This window comes from Acartia tonsa, chromosome 13, assembly GCF_053477335.1.
Source record: "Acartia tonsa isolate MP-2025a chromosome 13, ASM5347733v1, whole genome shotgun sequence".
Classification (NCBI taxonomy): domain Eukaryota; kingdom Metazoa; phylum Arthropoda; class Copepoda; order Calanoida; family Acartiidae; genus Acartia; species Acartia tonsa.
Window position 1 is genome coordinate 30578238 of NC_137272.1, and position 22026 is coordinate 30600263.

Here is a 22026-nt window from a genome sequence, read left to right on the forward strand (position 1 = left end):
AGCTTATATTATAAAATTTCTTGTATTTATAATTTACTCATTTGTTATCGTTTCTTTATATTATAAAAATTTAAGATATTTTATTGATTATTGGACCTATTAGCCAGGGAGGGAGGGAGGGGACATTGGACTGTAAATTGCATTGATACCCAAAGTTTTATAATCCATTACATTATTCAGTATCTCAAAAACTTAAATCAAAGTTGGACTAATCTATAGAAGGGTAAATCTTGTTAAGGAAATGTTTTTAAATTTATCGTCCATTGTCTTATCCCTTAAAGTCACTGTAATGTTCTTTGAAATTCCAGCTGGTTAATCTCTTTTCTCGCATCGCTTCGAAACCGATTAAAATCCGGTGGATTAGAATCGGTTCTCAGCCATACTGAAAAATTATGTCTAGCATCGGATTATATCCAGTTTTTTTACGAATATAAAAATGTACAATCATAAAATTGAAATAATTTTTTTTCAACTCGTGCCTTCGGCATCTCGGGTCTTTAATCAGGTTTTAATCTTATAATTGTATATCTTTATTTCCGCGGAAAGCCTTTTATAATACGATGCGAGAAAAAACTATTATTTTCTTCAGATTGTTATATGATCAGACTATGTCCACAGATGCGCTGCCTGGCACCAGAGTTTTTGTAGGCAATATTAATGATGTAAGTTTTACCAATAATATAGGGTATTTGGCTGTTATCACACCTGTCCCAAAAGTTTATTAATAACGTTTTCTTGTTTGTTGGTTTAAAAACTTTGGGTACTTTTATTGACATTTAATAGGTTGGTTCATTAAGTTAAGTAACGAAACGGAGAGCTATTATCATTAATTCAAGCATGTAGGAATTGTCCTATCTATTTCAAACTTGTTACCTACTGATTATTTTGGTCTAGCTAAAAAGTATACGGTTTCTACTTTTGTCGTATTTTTATAGTTTAATACCTATAGTTTTTTGATTATAACAAATTCTTTTATTTAGATTGTAAAGAAACAAGACCTCAGATCAGCATTTGAAACATACGGGGCAGTTGAAGAAGTAAGCTTTTGAAAAGTTTATACCTATACATTTTAGTTCTGTAAAATAATGCAAAACTATTTTGGTTTCTTTAAAACAGAAGCGCGCCAAAGGGGGGATTCGCCACCCCCTGAAAACAATGAAGGCCTGCCTTACCCTTTTCATTACTTGAAAGCTGACAACGCTCTAATAAATGAATGTGGTCTCTTTACCTATTTTTATTGGTATTAATTACCATTTTTAAATTCAATAACATTTCATTGTAATGCAAAAAAAATTATGTTTTTTATACCTTCGACGTTGATTAAAGTATTTTTGTAGGTATTTATTGGTGAAGGTTATGGTTTTATAACTTTTAATCATCCCGACGGAGCTGACAAAGCAGTTCAGGTACCCATTCTTTTTACACTTTAGCTCCGAATCCTATTAATTTTCGCCCGAATAGAACTTGTTTTTAGCCACACTGAAAAGCAATGTTGTACATATCGAATCGAATTGGAGATGATTTTATACGAAATATAGATTATTAAACCCCGAACAAACATATTATGCAAATCTGAATTTTCAAAATAGCAGCTTTATTATTCATTTAGGAAGATTTTACAATAAATATGAAATGTAGATGCCTCCTTTGGTTACAAAATTCCACTGTTATTTTTTTATTAATCAGCACCAATAAAGCACAAGATCTAAAAAACAGCATTTGGGGGTAATACTGGTGAACAAACATATTATGCAAATCCAAAACAAAGCAATAAAAAAAAGGTTTTTGGGCACTTTTCTCCTCTTTTAAAGATTGATTATGATAAAATAATAATTTTTAAGGGGTTTATGCATTAATTATTATGAAATATAGTATAAGGTAGAAATTAATGATTTTTCTAAATAAGAAATGTTTGAAAAAAAATAAATTCGATCCCTATCACTTTAGAGGACAGCTACTGACCCCCAGTCTTATGGATGAACCTAAATACATGTTAAAGATAAAAATTATCCTGAAAATTATACAAAAATGTTTTTTTGGTGTGTTGAAAATATCTATTTTAAAATCTTGATTTTGAGGATGATGACCTTTAAGATGCCCCTATTGGTGGTGATGGTGAGCCAAATGTTATCAAAGTGCATGTCCATGATGACAACTTATATATTAAACTATGATCCAATTTTTGTAGTTATAACATCCTCCAGCCCAGCATTATTAAAAAAGAAAAGAATTGCAATTTTATTTACTTCAATTCATAAGGTGAATACTGTAGTTTTTAGAAGATGGTTATATTTCTTGTCGGAAGGCTCCATTGAAGGCTGCTATGACTACAAAAAATGGTACATAGGTTAATAGACAAGTTGTTGTAATGGGCATGTACTTAGATAACCTTTGGCTCACCATCACCACCAACAGGAGCATCTGTAAGGTCATCATCCTCAAAATCAAAATTTTAAAATGAATCTTTTTAACACATAAAAAAACATTTTTGTATACTTTTCAGGGTAATTTTTATCTTTAACATGTATTTAGGTTCATCCATAAGACTGGGGGTCAGCAGCTGTCCTCAAAAGTGATAGGGATCAAATTTATTTTTTTCAAACATTTCTTATTTAGAAAAATCATTAATTTCTACCTTATACTAAATTTCATAATAAGGGGGGGGGGGAAGTTTGTACACTTATAGGAAATGAAATTCAGTACCAAAGTTTGGGAGGGTACTGTGGGCTTGTTTTTAAAGTTATCAACCTAATTCTTTTTGTAGGCTCTCTTATATGACTGGATATACACGTATTTCTTTGAAAATTGAATTTCGGCACTTTCCTTCTAGGGGCTTGTGGAGCAATAGACCCCCCAAAACACTAAAAATATGAGTTCTGAACTTATTTTTAAAGATATCAACCTGATTTTTTTTTATAATACTTTTTTAACATAACCGAATCAACGAACCATTACAGATTTCATTTTGGGACTTTCCTTCTAGGGCCTAGTGGAGCAATAGACCCCCCAAAACACTAAAAATATGAGTTCTGATCTTATTTTTAAAGATATCAACCTGATTTTTTTTAATAATACTTTTTTAACATAACCGAATCAACAAACCATTACAGATTTCATTTTGGGACTTTCCTTCTAGGGCCTTGTGGAGCAAAAGACCCCAAAAAACACTAAAAATATGAGTTCTGACCTTATTTTTAAAGATATCTACCTGATTTTTTAAAAATAATACTTTTTCAACATAACCGATTGAAGAAACCATTACGGATTTCATTTTGGGACTTTCCTTCTAGGGGCTTGTGGAGCAATAGACCCCCCAAAACACTAAAAATATGAGTTCTGACCTTATTTTTAAAGATATCAACCTGATTTTTTTTATAATACTTTTTTAACATAACCGAATCAACGAACCATTACAGATTTCATTTTGGGACTTTCCTTCTAGGGGCTTGTGGAGCAATAGACCCCCCAAAACACTAAAAATATGAGTTCTTACCTTATTTTTAAAGATATCAACCTGATTTTTTTCAATAATACTTTTTTAACATAACCGAATCAACGAACCATTACAGATTTCATTTTGGGACTTTCCTTCTAGAGCTAGTGGAGCAAAAGACTCCAAAAAAACACTAAAAGAAAATTGAAGAAACCATTACGGATTTCATTTTGGTACTTTCCTTCTACTTCTTGTGGAGCAAGACCCCCAAAATCTACGTACTATTACAGATTTCATTTTAGGACTCTCTTTCTAGGGGCTTGTGGAGCAAAAGACCCCAACACTGAAAATATGAGTTCTGAGCTTATTTTTAAATATATCAAACTGTTTTTTTAAAAATAATACTTTTTTAACATAACCGAACTAAGAAACCATTACGGATTTCATTTTGGGACTTTCCTTCTAGGGGCTAGTGGAGCAAAGATCCCAAAAACACTAAAAATATGAGTTCTGAGCTTATTTTTAAAGATATTAACCCGATTTTTTTATAATACTTTTTTAACATAACCAAATCTACGAAACAATACAGATTTCATTTTGGGACTTTCCTTCTAGAGCTAGTGGAGCAAAAGACTCCAAAAAAACACTAAAAATAGGAGTTCTGAGCTTATTTCTAAAGATGTCAACCTGATTTTTTAAAGAAAACTTTTTTAACAACTGACTTAATGAACCATTACAGATTTCATTTTGGGACTTTACTTCTAGGGACTAGTGGAGCAAAAGACCCCCCAAAACACTAAACATATGAGTTCTGACCTTATTTTTAAAGATATCAACCTGATTTTTTTAAAACACTTTTTTAACACTGAACTTGGTAACTTTTACAGATTTAATTTTGGGACTTTCCTTCTAGAAGCTAGTGAAGCAAAACACTAAAAATACTTTTTTAATGTGAAATTTTTTCACATAAATGAACTATGTAATCATTACAGATTTTGATTTCCTTCTAGGGTCCAATGAAAATGCGCTTGAATCAATTCACAGTCATATTCAAATATTATGTAGTATTCTTAAAAAAAATTACATTAAGACAACTAGATTAAGGTTTCATAATACTTGGTATAGAAATACTGTACAAAGACTAAAAATGATGATGTATCCTAACAAATTTTAAAAAATTTAAAAAAGTCAAAAACTATCTACATAATTGAAAAAAAATTAAGTATTCAGTGTAAAAAAAGAAAACTATTAGTTATTGATTGGTTTTTCAATTGCAACAAATACAGCATGTCTTTTGCCCCACTAGCTTCTAGAAGGAAAGTCCCAAATGAAATCTGTAAAAGTTACCAAGTTCGGTTATGTTAAAAAAGTGTTAAAAAAATCAGGTTGATATCTTTAAAAATAAGGTCAGAACTCATATTTTTAGTGTTTTAGGGGTCTTTTGCTCCACTACACCCTAGAAGGAAAGTCCGAAAATGAAATCTGTAATGGTTCTTTGATTCGGTTATGTTAAAAAAGTATTATAAAAAAATCAGGTTGATATCTTTAAAAATAAGGTCAGAACTCATATTTTTAGTGTTTTGGGGGGTCTATTGCTCCACAAGCCCTAGAAGGAAAGTCCCAAAATGAAATCTGTAATGGTTTGTTGATTCGGTTATGTTAAAAAAGTATTATAAAAAAATCAGGTTGATATCCTTTAAAATAAGGTCAGAACTCATATTTTTAGTGTTTTGGGGGGTCTATTGCTCCACAAGCCCCTAGAAGGAAAGTCCCAAAATGAAATCTGTAATGGTTCGTTGATTCGGTTATGTTAAAAAAGTATTATAAAAAAAATCAGGTTGATATCTTTAAAAATAAGTTCAGAACTCATATTTTTAGTGTTTTGAGGGGTCTATTGCTCCACAAGCCCCTAGAAGGAAAGTCCCAAAATGAAATCTGTAATGGTTCGTTGATTCGGTTATGTTAAAAAAATTATTATAAAAAAAATCAGGTTGATATCTTTAAAAATAAGTTCAGAACTCATATTTTTAGTGTTTTGGGGGGTCTATTGCTCCACAAGCCCCTAGAAGGAAAGTGCCGAAATTCAATTTTCAAAGAAATACGTGTATATCCAGTCATATAAGAGAGCCTACAAAAAGAATTAGGTTGATAACTTTAAAAACAAGCCCACAGTACCCTCCCAAACTTTGGTACTGAATTTCATTTCCTATAAGTGTACAAACTTCCCCCCCCCCCCTTAATGCATAAATCCCTTAAAAAATTATTATTTTATCATAATCAATCTTTAAAAGAGGAGAAAAGTGCCCAAAAACCTTTTTTTTATTGCTTTGTTTTGGATTTGCATAATATGTTTGTTCACCAGTATTTCCCCCAAATGCTGTTTTTTAGATCTTGTGCTTTATTGGTGCTGATTAATAAAAAAATAACAGTGGAATTTTGTAACCTAAAGAGGCATCTACATTTCATATTTATTGTAAAATCATCCTAAATGAATAATAAAGCTGCTATTTTGAAAATTCATATTTGCATAATATGTTTGTTCGGGGTTTAGATAAGGGGGGGGGGAAGTTTTGCCACTTTCGCGTAATCCGTGATTATTAGGCTAGGTATTGATGTGAGACTATAGGTTATTTGGGATAAAAGTTTACTTTTGGGTAGTACTTCACGTATATTTAATCATTTTTTGGATAGGTCTCCAGGTTCAGGTGCTGCAGGCTGGAAAGTGGTTTCTGGACAGGTAAAAAAAATTTAAAATTTTTGTTTGAAGAGTTAGAGATCAAATTATTAAACAAAATATGCATCTTTATGGATATTATTGACATGTAAGAAGAAAAAATTGAAATCGGCCTCCAGGTTCAGGTGCTGCAGGCCTCCAGGTCAACTCTGGACAGGTAAAAATCAAATTTTTTATTTGAAGAGTTAGAGGTCAACTTATAAAACAGAATATGCAACTTTTTTGATATTATTGACATATAAGAAGAAAAAATTAAAATCGACCTCCAGGTTCAAGTGCTGCAGGCCTCCAGGTCCACTCTGGACAGGTAAAAAAACAAGTTTTTTATTTGATGAGTTAGAGGTCAACTTATAAAACAGAATATGCATATTTTTTAATATTATTGACATATTTGAAGAAAAAATTAAAATCGGCCTCCAGGTTCAGGTGCTGCAGGCATCCAGGTCCACTCTGGAAAGGTAAAAAATAAAAATAAATTTATTTAAAGAGTTAGAGGCAGGGTGGGCATACAAAAAACCCACCCAAAAAAACCCACCCAGGGTTTTTTAAAAAACCCATTGAAAAAAAACCCAAGGTTTTTTGGGTTTTTGAAAAAATATTGAAATTTCACATTAAAATTTACAAATTAAACCTCTATTTACTCAAAGACTAGGATCTAATAACATTTTAAAGCAAATTTTACCTAAAAAACGTAAAAAAATATAAAGTAAGGGGGGGGGGGGTTAATGCAACCATCTCGTTATCAATGATTAAATGGCACTTAGAATTCGAATTTTGATCTGAAATTTTGCATGAATAATCCTTGGTAAGTCTATTTTCCCTAAATCGAACTAAAAGTTTGAAAAGTAATGGCTAACGGCTGGCAGCTCAGATGTTTTGCCATTTTTCGGCTATCTTAAGAGCAAATTAGTCACAAAACCTATCTCCACATAATACTTTTTGTCTCTCAAAAACCTTATCAAACGGTTCTAGCCGGTTGCTGTAGGTACTAGAAATTTTAAAAATGGTTATTGCTATCATTTAACATGAATTAAACCAAAATATGTTTTAAAAAGTTGATTCCTACGTAATTAATGATGAATTTGCCCTCAACATAGGCAAAAATCGGCTAAACGGCTGAGCCGCCAGCCGTTACTTTTTCCAACTTTTTGTTAGATTTAGGGAAAATATACCTACCAAGGAATACTCATGAAAAATTTCAGATCAAAATTCGAATTCTAAGTGCTATTTAATCATTGATTAAGAGATGGTTGCATTGACCCCTCCCCCCCCCCCCCCTTATAAAAATGATGCTCTACTAATTGTTCAAATGTTTATGAAATTACTTTCTCTCAAAACTTAATTTCAGAAAACGCTTTGCTACTAAATTGATGATATATAAATTGTGTAAATTACATAATCATAATTGATTTTTAAACTAAAACATAACAATTTATGAAAGGAAATAGTTACAGTGGCGTGCAGAGGGTTTTATTAAGGGGATGTAAAAAGGGGAATACCTTAATAATTTCTGGGAGGGGGGGGGGGTGTTGACAGCTTAGGAATAGAGGAGGAAGTTCCATGTTTTGAAGCTTTTAACCTCCCCTCCCCCTTAATAGAATATTTTGTGCACCGTTGCTAATAAGGGTTTATTATTGATCGAAATGCCAGTTTTTTTCATTATCTATCTTGTTTATTGTGAAATCTTGCTTACCTTTTACCTACAACAACATAAACATTAATATTTCATCAATATATCAAATGTATTTGACTCCTAAATGAAAAAACCCAATAAAACCCGAAAAAACCCAATAAAACCCAGGGTTTTAAGGGTTTTTACGGGTTGGGTTGGGCTTTTTTAAAAAACCCTGGGTTTTTCCCCACCCTGGTTAGAGGTCAACTTATAAAACAGAATATGCATATTTTTTGATATTATTGACATATTTGAAGAAAAAATTAAAATCGGCCTCCAGGTTCAGGTGCTGCTAGCATCCAGGTCCACTCTGGACAGGTAAAAAAATATTTTTTTTTATTTGAAGAGTTAGAGGTCAACTTATAAAACAGAATATGCATCTTTTATTGTATTATTGACATTTTTGAAGAAAAAATTTAAATCAGCCCTCAGGTTCAGGTGCTGCAGGCCTCCAGGTCCACTCTGGACAGGTAAAAAATCAAATTTTTTATTTGGAGAGTTAGAGGACAACTTTAAAACAGAATATGCATCTTTTTTGATGTTATGGACATGTTTGAAGAAAAAATTAAAATCGGCCTAAAGGTTCAGGTGCTGTAGGCCTCTAGGTCCACTCTGGAAAGGTAAAAAATAAAAAAAAATTATTTGAAGAGTTAGAGGTCAACTTATGAAACAGAATATGCTTCTTTTTTTATATTATTGACATATTTGAAGAAAAAATTAAAATCGGACTCAGATCCTGCAGGCCTCCAGGTCCACTCTGGACAGGTATAAATTAAGTCTTTTTATCTAGAAAGTTACAGGTCAACTTATAAAACAAAATATGCATTGTTTTGGATATATTAAATATACTTGAAGATAAAATTAAAATCGGCCTTCAAGTTTAGGTGCTGCAGGCTTTCATTTTCAGGTATTTTTGCTTTTTTCCTGTTTTAAAACATGGTAGGTAGGTATCATACATTTTTACTTTTTTATATGGACAGTGACACTTTTACCTGGATCCTGGTGAACGCTGGTTGTTGCCGGCCAGGTGAATATCTCAAATGGTTATTTTGGAATTTAGAAGAAAGATTTCGAAATAGAATAAGTTTAAAACTTAAAATATAATAATATAGTGAAATTAAAGGACCTGGAGCCTGTCTGGACACACATTTTGAAGCCTTAAATGATTAATTTTACTATATTATCTTATTTTAACCATTTTTTAAATACATACCTTTCCTCTAAATTCAAAAATTACCTGGATATTTACCTGGCCAATGGCCAACAGCGGTCACTGGGATCCATCAAAAAGTTTCAATGAATATGATAACTACCATATAGAATAGAAAAAAAAGTAGGGGGGAAATCAAATAAATAGGAAATATACCTGGAAATAGTCTCTAAAGTTCACCTGGAAGCCTGCAGCACCTAAACCTGGACGCCAATTTTATCTAAAAAGATGCTAATGTTGTTTTAAAAACTGACCTCTAACTCTTCAAATATTAAATTTGATTGTTTTACCTGCCCAGAGTGCACCTGGAGGCCTGCAGCAAGTGAACCTGGAGGCAAATTTTAATTTTTTCTTCAAATATGTCAATAATAACAAAAAAATGCATATTCTGTTTTATAAGTTGACCTCTAACTCTTCAAGTAAATTTTTTTATTTTTTTACCCGTCCTGAGTTGACCTGGAGGCCTGCAGCACCTGAACCTGGAGACCGATTTTAATTTTTTCTTCAAATATGTCCATAATATAAAAAAATATGCATATTCTGTTTTATAAGTTGACCTCTAACTCTTCAAATAAAAAATTTGATTTTTTACCTGTCCAGAGTGGACCTGGAGGCCTGCAGCACCTGAACCTGGAGGTCGATTTTAATTTTTTCTTCTTATATGTCAATAATATCAAAAAAGATGCATATTCTGTTTTATAAGTTGACCTCTAACTCTTCAAATAAAAAAAACTTGTTTTTTTACCTTTCCAGAGTGGACCTGGAGGCCTGCAGCACCTGAACCTGGAGGCCGATTTTAATTTTTTCTTCAAATATGTCAATAATATAAAAAGATATGCATATTCTGTTTTATAAGTTGACCTCTAACTCTTCAAATAAAAAACTTGTTTTTTTACCTGTCCAGAGTGGACCTGGAGGCCTGCAGCACTTGAACCTGGAGGCCGATTTTAATTTTTTCTTCTGATATTTCAATAATATCCATAAAAATGCATATTCTGTTTAATAAGTAGACCTCTAACTCTTCAAATAAAAAAACTTGTTTTTTTTACCTGTCCAGAGTGGACCTGGAGGCCTGCAGCACTTGAACCTTTAGGCCGATTTTAATTTTTTCTTCAAATATGTCAATAATATAAAAAAATATGCATATTTTGTTTTATAAGTTGACCTCTAACTCTTAAAATAAAAAACTTGTTTTTTTACCTGTCCAGAGTGGACCTGGAGGCTTGCAGCACTTGAACCTGGAGGCCGTTTTCAATTTTTTCTTCTTATATGTCAATAATATCCATAAAGATGCATATTTTGTTTAATAATTTGATCTCTAACTCTTCAAACAAAAATTTTAAATTTTTTTTACCTGTCCAGAAACCACCTTCCAGCCTGCAGCACCTGAACCTGGAGACCTATCCAAAAAATGATTAAATATACGTGAAGTACTACCCAAAAGTAAACTTTTATCCCAAATAACCTATAGTCTCACATCAATACCTAGCCTAATAATCACGGATTACGCGAAAGTGGCAAAACTTCCCCCCCCCCTTAATCCCTGGCCTTATTAATTTTCTTGGTCTAACCTTTGAGCCGACAAAACTGGAACCTTTTTTTATTTTTACTATCCGCGGAAAACCGCGGCGTGTTATACACAATACGATGCGATAAGAAACTTTTAACTCCCATTAATAGAGGTTGGATACGGAATAAATTATCGTTTTCATGAGGACCCAAATAATCCTCTAATTATCATTTTTTGTTTGAAATTTTCACTACTGCTTTTAGTTAGGTTTAGGGAGATCAAGAAGGGTTTTAAATATTCCACAAGGCTAGGAGGTACTTTTAAGCTATAGGGAACTATTTTGAATTATTTTTACCTTATTGTTATTAAACAAACTTCAGGTCTTGAAGTTATTTTCACTTCACTCTATTTTTTAAGGAAATGAACGGTACATTATACGCCGGTGAACGGCTGAGAGTGGAAATATCCCGGGGACGAGGCAGGGGACGTGGAGGTGGTGATAGAGGACGCGGAGGTGATAGGGGGCGCAGTTCTTACAGAGGTAGAGGCCGGGGTGGGGGCGGGGATAGGTATGATAGGTATGAGAGACGCAGCCCCCCACATTACTCAAGGAATGTTTTTGTTTTAAAATAATTCAGATGATATTTTACATTGATATCATAAACATGCTGGAAGCGTGTATTTCTCAATTAATGACGGACGTACAAACACACGGGTTTTAAGTAGCTGCGCTAAACAAACAGTACCAAGTAAGAATGAGTTATAAGAAATTAATCTTCCAAAATATTTACTAAAAATCTTCGATTTTTTTTTCAAAATCAAAACATTTCAAAATAACAGAGGTGGCTCTAGAGGAAGGGGAGGTGATAGGGGTGGCTTTAGAGGTAGAGGGCGTGGAGGGGACAGGGGTGGTTTCAGAGGACGTGGTGGCAGAGGGGGTGGTAGATCCCCTCCACCAAGGTAAAATTTTAAAATTAGTTTAGATATTGCTAGCGGCTTTGGCCCTAGCATTTAGGGGGCTCTGTATAAAAAAGGATAGATAGGGGACAGAAATATAGCTTAAAACCATTCCGTGTCATATGAGAAGCTTCCCTACCTACAGACTGGCCAGAGTGTACGTTTTGTACGTAACGTATCGAATCTGAGTACGTTCTGGACGTTATATTGAGATGTGTACGTAACGTATTTTATATTTTTGTACGTTTTACGTTTTTTTTAAGAATAAGAATCAAATATTAGTAGAAAAGTAATTTTTATGTTTTGTACGAAAATTTTTGCAAAAACAATAGGTGTATTATATCAAATAAATTCAATAATATCTGCAATTTTCATAGAACAAAAATATGTAGGTAAATTATGCATATATGTTATTAGAACTTACAGTTTAAATTTATGGATTTGAAATATATGTCCTATAGATTTAGTTTAAACTATTGAACAGAAAGAGATATGCAGTTGACTAAATTCAAGTTTAAATGCATTTCATGAAACTACCCCTATTTTTTTGGGGGGTGGGTTTTCCACACTCTAAGAAAATAGCCAAAAACTACCACAGGACCAGTAGATATATTCCCTGAAGATTAGAACCCAATCTGTTCAGCGGTTACCAAGATCTTAAGCTTTAGACAGACAGGCATTGATTTACTTTGTATTAAAGACTAGTATTTTCTAAGATCTTTAGCAATAGACAAAATAACCCTATATCCTATTATATGTTTATCCTATAAATCCTTTTTTTCTGTAACGAAGAATCTCGCTAACTGCTGAACCGACTGTGAGGTTGTAGGCTATTTTCTCTGCCCTTCCATATCCCTTCAAGAACCTGTATTCAAAATGGTAGAAAAATAGCCTAAAACCATCTCGGTAACTGTGTGAAGTAGTTATGAAAATATTAAGCATCAGACAAAAAACTTACTACTTTATTTAATAGAATATACTTAGTACGTAATAACAGGATGTATGTCTCTCTGTCAGTTTATACCGAAGGTTCTCGCTAACCGCTAAACCGATATGGTTCTCCTTTACAGGGTAGCTTCTCATAGGTCCTGGAAGAGGGTACAACCACCCTCCCAAGAGAAATTACTCTTAGAAAAAAATCACCATCCTTCCCCTATTTTTTCTTTCTTTTTAAAATTGAAATCATAAATGGGGGTAGTCTACTCCCCCCTCCATCACTAAAAAATTTATTAGCGAAGCTACTCTATAATCACTTTGTCAGTCCCTTATGCTATCGGAGAAACGTGATTTTCTCGGCTCCTGTTTGATTGAATAAGTTCACATTCCACATATTTTCATTGAGATTTGCCTTTTGGTTGGTGTGCTAGATCTATTCCTAGATAAGATTTTCTTTTTTTCATGGTTTTCTCGACTTCTATTCAAGATAGACGGCTGAAATTTTCAGGGAATAAATAAATTCACATTCTACATATTTTCAAAAAGTTTCTTTAATGTTTGTCTATTTGTTGCAGTGCTAGATCGATTCCTAGTTGTATAGGTTTTTGTGATTTTCTCTACTCATATTCCTGATAGACGGTTGTAATTTTCAGGGATTGTATTAGTTTTCATTCTTAATACTTCCACTTTGTTTCATTGAGATTTGCTTATTGGTTGGGGGGCTGAATTTATTTCTAGATTTTCACGTTAATATATATTTTTAAAAGGTTTTGTGATTTATTTAAATAAGTTAAATGCTTATTTTTTACGACACTACTCTATAGTTTATATAGTTCCCAGATTTCCATCCATAACTTTTGAGCTTCGCTACTTATGGATGTTGTCATCCTTGTTTTTTACTTTTTATTTTTAAATAAAAAAAATGGATTTTTGATTTCAACTCCCCCCCCCCCCTAATCAAGTTCCTCTAGAGGCCTCTAAGGGCGTAGTCGCTGGTCCTTATAATAGGATATACTTTGTACATAATAACAGGATGTCTGTTTGTTTGAACCACAGAATCTCGCTAACCACGGAACCGATATGGTTCTCCTTAACAGGATAGCTTCTCATAGGTTTTTGGAAGTTTTATAACTATTTTGGGGAAGAGTATCACCATCCACCCTCTTAAGAGAAATTGACTTTAGAAAAAAAACTACCTCCTCCCTCCAAAAATGAATTTTAATTGCTCACTGATTTTAAGTTAATTTTATTCCAGATGTCTATAAATAACTTTTGAGCTTCGCTACTTATGTATGTTGTCATCTATGTTTTTTTATTGAATTCAACTCTCCCCTCCTCAAGTGCCCCTAGAGGCCCTTAGGAGCGTAGACGCTAGTTCTTTTAAATAGAGTAATAGGATATCTTGTGTCTGTCAGTTCGCTATGGTTCTCCTTTACAGGTAGATGCTAGTAGACTTAAATGTATTGATAATAGGTAACTAGGAAATTATTTAACTTATTTTAACGTTTTTGTACGTTTTTTACTTTTTTTATGTACGTAACGTATTTTTTTGTGTACGTTATGTACGTTTTTTATTTTCAAAATTGGCTGGCCAGTCTGTACCTATAAAGGAGAACTCAATCGGCTTAGTAGTTATCGAAATCTTAAGCTAAAGACAAAGAACTTTTTTACTTTAAACAATTTAGTATTATTATATAAACAAAATAGGTATATAAGTGTGATTTCCAAATTTGCAAACTTTAAATACCTTCCATCTCTTTTATTGCTTTATTAAAGACTAGTGGCTTCGCCCCTAGCTTCTAGGGGCTTGGGCCCCAAGAGGTTTGATCAAACCAAATTTTCTTATTTTAGATTTAAAATAAGATGGTAAAAAAAAATTCTTTGGGGGGGGGGGGGGTTAGTCCACCCCATATGCTCTTTATTATTAGTTCTTCCCTTTTCTACCTACCAATTAAAAAATTTTAAAAACATTTTTTTATTGAATTTTAACTTTTAAGTTATTTTTTTTTATTTTTTCAGGTATGAGAGAAGAGATGGCTATGGACCCCCCTCACATTACTCCACAAGGGAGGCACACCCCAGGGGCGACTACTCCCCTCCACCACAACGTTACAGAGGCCCCCCACCTCCAATGAGGGATATGTCGCCACGAGGACCCCCCCGCGGACCTCCTCCCCCTCACCACAGAGAATATTCCCCGTCACCCAGGAGGGGACCACCTGGTAGGGGCCCACCACCCAGGGATTACTCACCTGAACCAAGAGGTCGCCCACCCCCAAGGTAAAATCAAATTCATATCAGAGATGGGTTTTTGAGTCCAGAATGCCGCGTTTTTTCGACATTTTTCAGACCTGTCGTCTTCCGTCAATCAATCATTATTATAAATGCCTCGTAGGATATTTACAGAGTACCTATACAACTTAGAAATAAAAAATTTTAAAATTATTATTTTAGCTAGGTATTAGTATAATGTCTAATAAAGCTCTAAAAAGATGCATTAAGGGGGGGGGGGAGTTCTGACACATTTGCGTAAACCTGGTATATAGGCTTTATCTTTGGACTGAGAGGATAGGTTATCATTTTTACCTGTCCAGAGACCACCTGGAGGCCTATCCAAAAAATCTTAAAGCTTGGGAAAATTCATCATATAAGAATGATTTTATCTTTAATAACCTACTCTCTCAGATAAAAGCAATACCAACAAAAGCGAAATAATTAAATAAATAGTTGTATACTCAGTTTAAATCCTACGAGGCATTTTCATAATAATGATTGATTGACGGAAGACGACAGGCCTAAAAAATGTCGAAAAAACGCAGAATTCTTGACTCAAAAACCCATCTCAGGGATGTAAAGGGATAAGTTAATGGCCGATAAATTTATGAACATCCCTATTGATGATACATAAAATTAGTGGTTGAAACGTTTGAACACTCAACTTATTGAAACAATAAATCAAAATTAATTTAACTCTCCAAAGTTGTTACATAAGACAATGAATAAGAAAACGTTATAATAAAATTTTTGGGACTGATGAAACTAACAGCCCATTGTCCCCTCTCAAAAATGACAAAAAGTACCTGGGTAGGTAGTTTTTACCTAATTTGATTTTTTTAGGTAATTTGTTTAGAATTAAATTTTGATGATAAGTTATTTTTAATAGATAACGACATAACATTTACCTAAAATAAACTAATCTGAATATTCAAGGTACATGTCACCACCCCCATCCAGAGGGCCGCCCCGTGACTATTCTCCAGGACGCAGGGGACCTCCACCCTCCCCGGGTAGACGTGGACCACCCCCATCTGACTACAGGAGAGGACCACCACCCCCACACAGAGATGATGGATACAGGTATGTACTCTCATTTGTAGGGTCTAGTGAAGTTTACGGTAAAATGTTCCTGTTATGGATTATCTCCAAAAATCTGTGGACTTTTTAGGTCTCTTCTAATGGTCAGAAGTTGGAACATATAATTTGTGCTCGAACAAAATTTTTCTGACTAAAGAAGGCCTACGAACAATCTGGAATAGTCATTAATCAATAATGTACAGTATCTCTCAGTGCACAATCACATAAATACGCAAAATAAAGACTTATTTTCTACGTTTTTCCTTCTGTGAAGCTTTCCCTGTGCATTATTTTATCTTGGCTTCCCCAGAATATTTGTAGTCCTTCTCATGCCGCTTAAATCGGTGCGCGGGCATGATATGTACGTTCAGCCCTTTGGCAGCTAGCAGCCTTTAAAATTCATAGATTTTTGGAGATGATCGTTAGCAGGAACATTTTACCGTGAACTGCACTAGATCCCTTTTTTATTCTTATTCTTGATTGACTGATTTTTTACATGAGAATCTCACACTCACAGAAAAATAAACAATATTACGGTTATATTACTTATTGATATATATTTTTTGCAGACCAAGAGACTATTCACCCCCTCCACCCCGCAGGGGAGGCTCATACAGTCGTCGTTCACCCTCCCCACGTGGAGGGCCACCACCACCCCATAGAAGGGGATCTCCGCCACCAAGAGGGGGATCACCACCTCCCAGAGGTCCTCCCCGTGGAATGTCACCTAGAGGTCCCACCAGAGGACCTCCTCGTGATTACTCACCACCCCCACCAAGGGGAATGTCCCCAAGGGGAAGTAGGGGTCCACCTCCTAGAGATCGCTCCCCAATTGGACCGCCGCGCAGAAGGTAAAATTTCTATTACTTTAGGACTTGTCCAAGAACTTTCTAAACCTTAATTTTTGTTATTGCTTCTTACTGATTACATACACGATAATGTTATAACCACATACCTTCCCTATGTATACGGAGCTTGATTCTAGGTGCACAGCCATACTTAAAGATATATTGATACTTTGATATAGTGATTCAAAAACCTTACTTTACAGTTAGTCTACTTAAGTGATAAATTAACCATATTTTTCAGGGAAATGTCACCTCGAGGCCCTCCCCCTGGAAGAAACTACTCGCCCCCACCTCCACGCAGTGGAGGTCGTAGGCCAGATTCTCCTCCCCCACCAAGAGGCAGAAGGCCGGATTCAAGAAGCCTGTCACCGAGACCTGGCCCAAGCAGTAGAGATTACAGAGGGTAAGGTTTATGCAAGATGTCTTTTTTTCCTGACTTAAGAATATATTTTTTCCTTAGAATTATATAATTTATGAATTTTGTTATCCTGCTTTTTTATACCTATGTAATTTCAAGTTATCTTTTTTTAGGCCACCTCGAGGCTCTCCCCCACCTCCAAAGAGGATGAGAAGCCGTTCTCCTATCCCAAGGGATGTCATGAGGTAAGAGTTTTGATCATTTTCTTCATAGCCTATTATCTTTAATAGTTGATCTTTTAGACTTTCAGCTTCATGATTATTAAGAATATGTCTACTAGTCTAGATAAATACTGTTTAATTTTTTTTCTGTGAAAAAGACAGAATAATTTTTTTAAAATCATGAAACTCATTGTTTAAATAAAAATATCCTTTGTGTTAAAATTTATTTAATATATCTATTTTTATTAGGAACACTTTTCTACTAATTATTTTTGTTTGTTTTAGGGGTTACCTATAACCTTGACACGGCTTGTTTACAGTAAAATTACCAAAGAATAAGTCTAGTCCCGTTGAAAAGATGAAAAAAAGTAAAAAATAAAGCAATATCTCATAAGACACTGAATGTTAAAGTCTAATGCATAATACATAAGCTAACAGAAAAGCTAAAGCTATGAAATTCTATCTAAAACACATCTAGTCAGTCTTCATATACAAATAAGAATAAAAGACTATACTTAATAACTTTGCTTTTGTGGAAAGATCTTTGAAAAATAATGAGATACTCTTGCCTTGACTATAGATCCCAACAAATTCTATTATCCAGTCTAAAAAGACTTAACTTAAAATATCTTAATATATCATATACTGAAGTCAACAATAGAATCAATAAAGTCACTAAAATAAAATCAAGATGACTTTTCATTATATTTTCTGACTTTAATAGAGAAAGTAGCAAATCAGATTCTGAAAGATTTGTTACAGAAGATTAAGAAATGACAATTGCTCATTCTGTGATAATAAAGTCAGAAAGATTCTGAATAAAAGAATTAAACTTTAAAAAGTCATCAGCAGATTCTAAAGCTTATCCTCTGAAGAGCAGCCTGTTATAACGGGTTTTCATAAAAGATTAACATGCCTGTGGATAAAAGTTTTCCACTGTAATTCATACTGAATAAAAACCTTGAACTTTAAAATACATTCAGATGCAAAGAACAATCAATTTTCATCCTCTAACAATGATCTTGTTATCTATTTAAGTAGACAAAATCTATTGTACTAATGTCGGATATCATAGTCACTGAATGATATATAAAAAAAATTGTCAGATGAATTATGTTGAAAAAATTCTTCTTTAATACGAGGCTCTGCAGTAAATAATGACTCGAAATCTAATTTAAACTAAAATTCACTCAGTTAAAGTGTTATTAATAACAAAAAAAACATTCTAGGTTTCTGTTGGCAGAGGAATTATTGATGTGTACATATATTATTAATCTAAAACACAAATAAAAATCATTATGATTCATTTAGAGTTGAGATACATGATATTCAGCCTGTGGTAACTTGTTGTTTAACATCTAAAAAAATTCAGAAAAACTGTGATTCATGCAGAAAAGAAATCATACCTACCTACACATTTATTATATGTGAAAATTGCATTTTAAGCCAAAAGTTGTTGAAAATCTAATTTTTAGATAATAGTTTTTTTTACCTTGGTGACAAATTCTTTATTTTGTGTTATTTTAATCTCTCAGATCTCAAGTGACCTTAGAAATATATTTTAAAACTAAAAAACTAAAGCTGTGAATGAAACAACTGTGATATAAAAGATTCCTGATCTTAAAACCTCAAAACCAAGCATTCAGAATTGTTGAAACCCCAGTGTAATGGAATGCAGGGCAATCTGTTTGAGAAAATAATTTTAATCCAACAGACTGTGATATTTGTCTACCAAAAGACTTGGAGAAACAGAATTAGTGATAAAAAATAGAACATTCCAAGAAAGTTTCAGTAAGATTTTATTGAGGTGGCTATTTTTCATGAATTTTCTGACTAAAGTATTGCTGCTTTTGAAATTGAAATAATTGAGCTTAGTATAGTTGTACATAAAGTCTTCAAACACTTTTATGCTCAGGGGTGTATATTTTTTTCTATTGCTGCCAAAAATATTTCAATTTTTCCTGCCGAGTTCAAATATTAAATTTTAAGTATAACTAGCTTTTTAACAGTAGGTAGGTAGGTATTTATAATATATATTTATATTTAAAATATTTTTTGTAAAAGTTCTATGTCATGTTTTCATATTGGCTTTTTTACCTAAATAAATAGCTTAATTCTTCTAAAAAAATTACTTGCCAATTTGCATTTTATCAAATTTTGTCTGCAAATTTGCATTATATGAGAATAAAGTTTAATATTTCAAGAAAAAAGAAACAATCAAACAATTTTTAGAATAGAACCTAACAGGGGTGTATATTCTGCACAAGATTTATTTTTTTTCCCCTGCTACAAAATTTTTTATTTTTTTTCCCCCCTAGATTTTTCTTTAAAAGTAGGGGGGAAAATAGAAAAATATTTAAAGAACTCTATATTTTATTTATTTTATCCCTCCTACCACACATTTTTTTAGTTTTTTTAACCAAGGAGGGGGGCGAAATGGAAAAAATGTTTTCAGTTTTCTTAATTTTTACATTTTTTTTCCCTCCAACCACATATTTTTTATTTTTTTTCCCCCCCCCTGAGCAGGGGATCCCATGCAGAATATACACCCCTGGAACCTAATAAGCTCCTGCAAGATGCTATACTTTAACTTGATAGAGTTAAAGAATTGATAGAACTAAATGTCAAATTCTAAGAGAACTGATGGGATGAAGATTAAGAAATCAAATTCCAAGTTTTGATCATAGTTTCTTCAAAATTTGTAAAATAATCAATTGTGTTCAGAAAAGATTAAATAAAAGTTTTATTTAAATCGAATTCAAATCATGTGGTAAGTTTAAAGATTAGGTTATATTAATCGTAGAGTTGATAGTTGTAATAAGTTAACTGTATGGAGAACAAGCCAAAATTCAGAACAGTAACTTAAAATATTCACTATCTAAGACACACAAATTTGAAGGTGTACACACTAAACATAAAATAACTTAATTAACAAATCCAGAAACATGAATATACATTCTAGTTACAGCCTTAACTGCTACAAATCTATTGATGAAATTCTGTCATACCACGATATAAATAATTTTTGTCATCCATTCTCAAATTTAGATTTGATTCAAATATCAAAATAAGTCTTTTATGAGTGAATCAGTGAGATCTGAAGCTGTTGTCATTAAGCATTTCCACAACACAAAATCATCTGAATTATTTCCATCTAAAAAAAATATTGCTATCCAATGATAATCTGTAATCTAGAAACAAAATTCATACTTATCCTATCATTAACCATTTTAAAATTCATAGAAAAAAGATTAAGGTATAAAACCTATTACAGACATGCTGGTTATTAATTTTTAGAAATGTCATCTGTTGCCAACAACATCAAAAAAAGTATTATTAGTACTCTAATGTCCGGATATCTGGCATTAGAAATCAGCCAGATATCCGGTATCCAACCAAACATGTATCTTCTAATATCTTGAATAAATTGTATTGAATTCTAATTTTAGTGGCCCAAGACCAGTAAGGGAAACTAGTGGTGGTCGTTCAGGGGGCGGAGGAGCACCTCCCCCCAGAAAAGACTACCCGCCAAGAGATAGTTTCGGTTCATCAAGAAGAAGTGGTAGTGACAGGGAGTCGTACCCGCCACCCCCGCGCAGGGATGGTTCATATGGGAGGAGGCCTGCAAGGTCACCCTCCCCCGCATTTCTTAGATAAACATAAGATGTAAAATCAAAGCTTATTCTAAAGAGTGATGAGGTATAATCTGTCCAAACAGGCCAAGCTTAAAATGATTGATTTTGAAATGTTGTAGGTGGAATGAATTTTTAATTCAAATTTTTATTTCCCTCTTTTAAAAAATTAATCTTCTCATTTAAAATAAAAATTTGTGATGAATTGTCGAAGAATTTATTTTTTACATTTAGTTCATGTATAAAGTTATTTATAATTTCAAACCATTACTACCATGATTAACACTGATAAAGTACTAAATTCTCTTGACATCTGTTATTATGTTTTGAAGAAAAATGAATTTGTACAGATTGATATTGAATTCAAAAAGTATAAAAAATCACTGTTTTGATGAATTAAGTATGATTTTGTTCTAAAGTGATTTAATATTTTTAGAACTATTTTGAATTTAAATATTATCTTTCACTCGATCATAATTAAAGTTTTTCTTCATTCAAAACTATATTCTATGTTTTTTTGAAAACAAAGTTGTAATTAAACCATTTGAATATCTAATTTTTAATGTACAATTAGTTGTATATACCCTAAAATGTTGTATTGGGCCTAAAAGCCTTTGGTGAACTGTTATCATTAGATTTTTTTTGAGTTTTTAAAACTCCAAACTCAACTGCATATTTCATTACTTCATGTCAATATTTGTAATAAATTTGTTACTTTGATTTGAATATTTTACTATTTATTAACTCTGTGTTGTTTACTAGTGGCCACGCCCATTGTATCTAGGGACTCAGTATTCAGAGGTTCACAGATGGGCTAGAAAAATAGCTTTAAACCATACGTAGCCTTAAATCTGAAAATGAATTAGCCTAAAACCATCACAGAAGCTATGTGAAGCTTCCCTGAAATAGAGAACCTTATCGGATCGGTAGTTGTTGAGATGTTAAGCTTCAGACAAAAAAAGCTTATTTTTAGGTTATTAGTTGTACCAACTAACGTCTCTTTGTACATTGAAGAGTAGGGAAGCTGAAACAATCACAATTTGTAGCTGATAAAATAGCATGAAACCAGAAGGAGCCTGTATTTTTTTTTATTTAACTGCAGTCCAAATAAAACCAAAGAGCAGTAAGACCATCCAATAGGGTTCATCTCAACTAGAGCCC

The 22026-nt window shown here is 33.0% G+C and overlaps 1 protein-coding gene across 2 annotated transcripts; it reads left to right on the forward strand.

The window, feature by feature from the left end:
• Positions 1 to 121: 121 nt before the first annotated feature.
• LOC145334894 (uncharacterized) lies at positions 122 to 21585 on the forward strand. Of its 2 annotated transcripts, XR_013885042.1 has the most exons (13): positions 122 to 662; positions 981 to 1037; positions 1338 to 1406; positions 10977 to 11168; positions 11398 to 11519; positions 14472 to 14732; positions 15663 to 15809; positions 16376 to 16657; positions 16896 to 17057; positions 17186 to 17257; positions 17519 to 19040; positions 20683 to 21209; positions 21349 to 21585. XR_013885042.1 is itself a non-coding variant. In XM_080180512.1 (11 exons), the coding sequence occupies exons 1-11, from the start codon at positions 561 to 563 to the stop codon at positions 20888 to 20890; spliced, it is 1674 nt and encodes a 557-aa protein (XP_080036638.1). In that variant the 5' UTR covers positions 122 to 560; the 3' UTR covers positions 20891 to 21585. The 2 variants fall into 2 exon arrangements, 1 of the variants encoding a protein (XP_080036638.1); XM_080180512.1 differs by lacking the exon at positions 17519 to 19040 and having other exon boundaries at positions 20683 to 21585.
• The last annotated feature ends 441 nt before the right edge of the window (positions 21586 to 22026 follow it).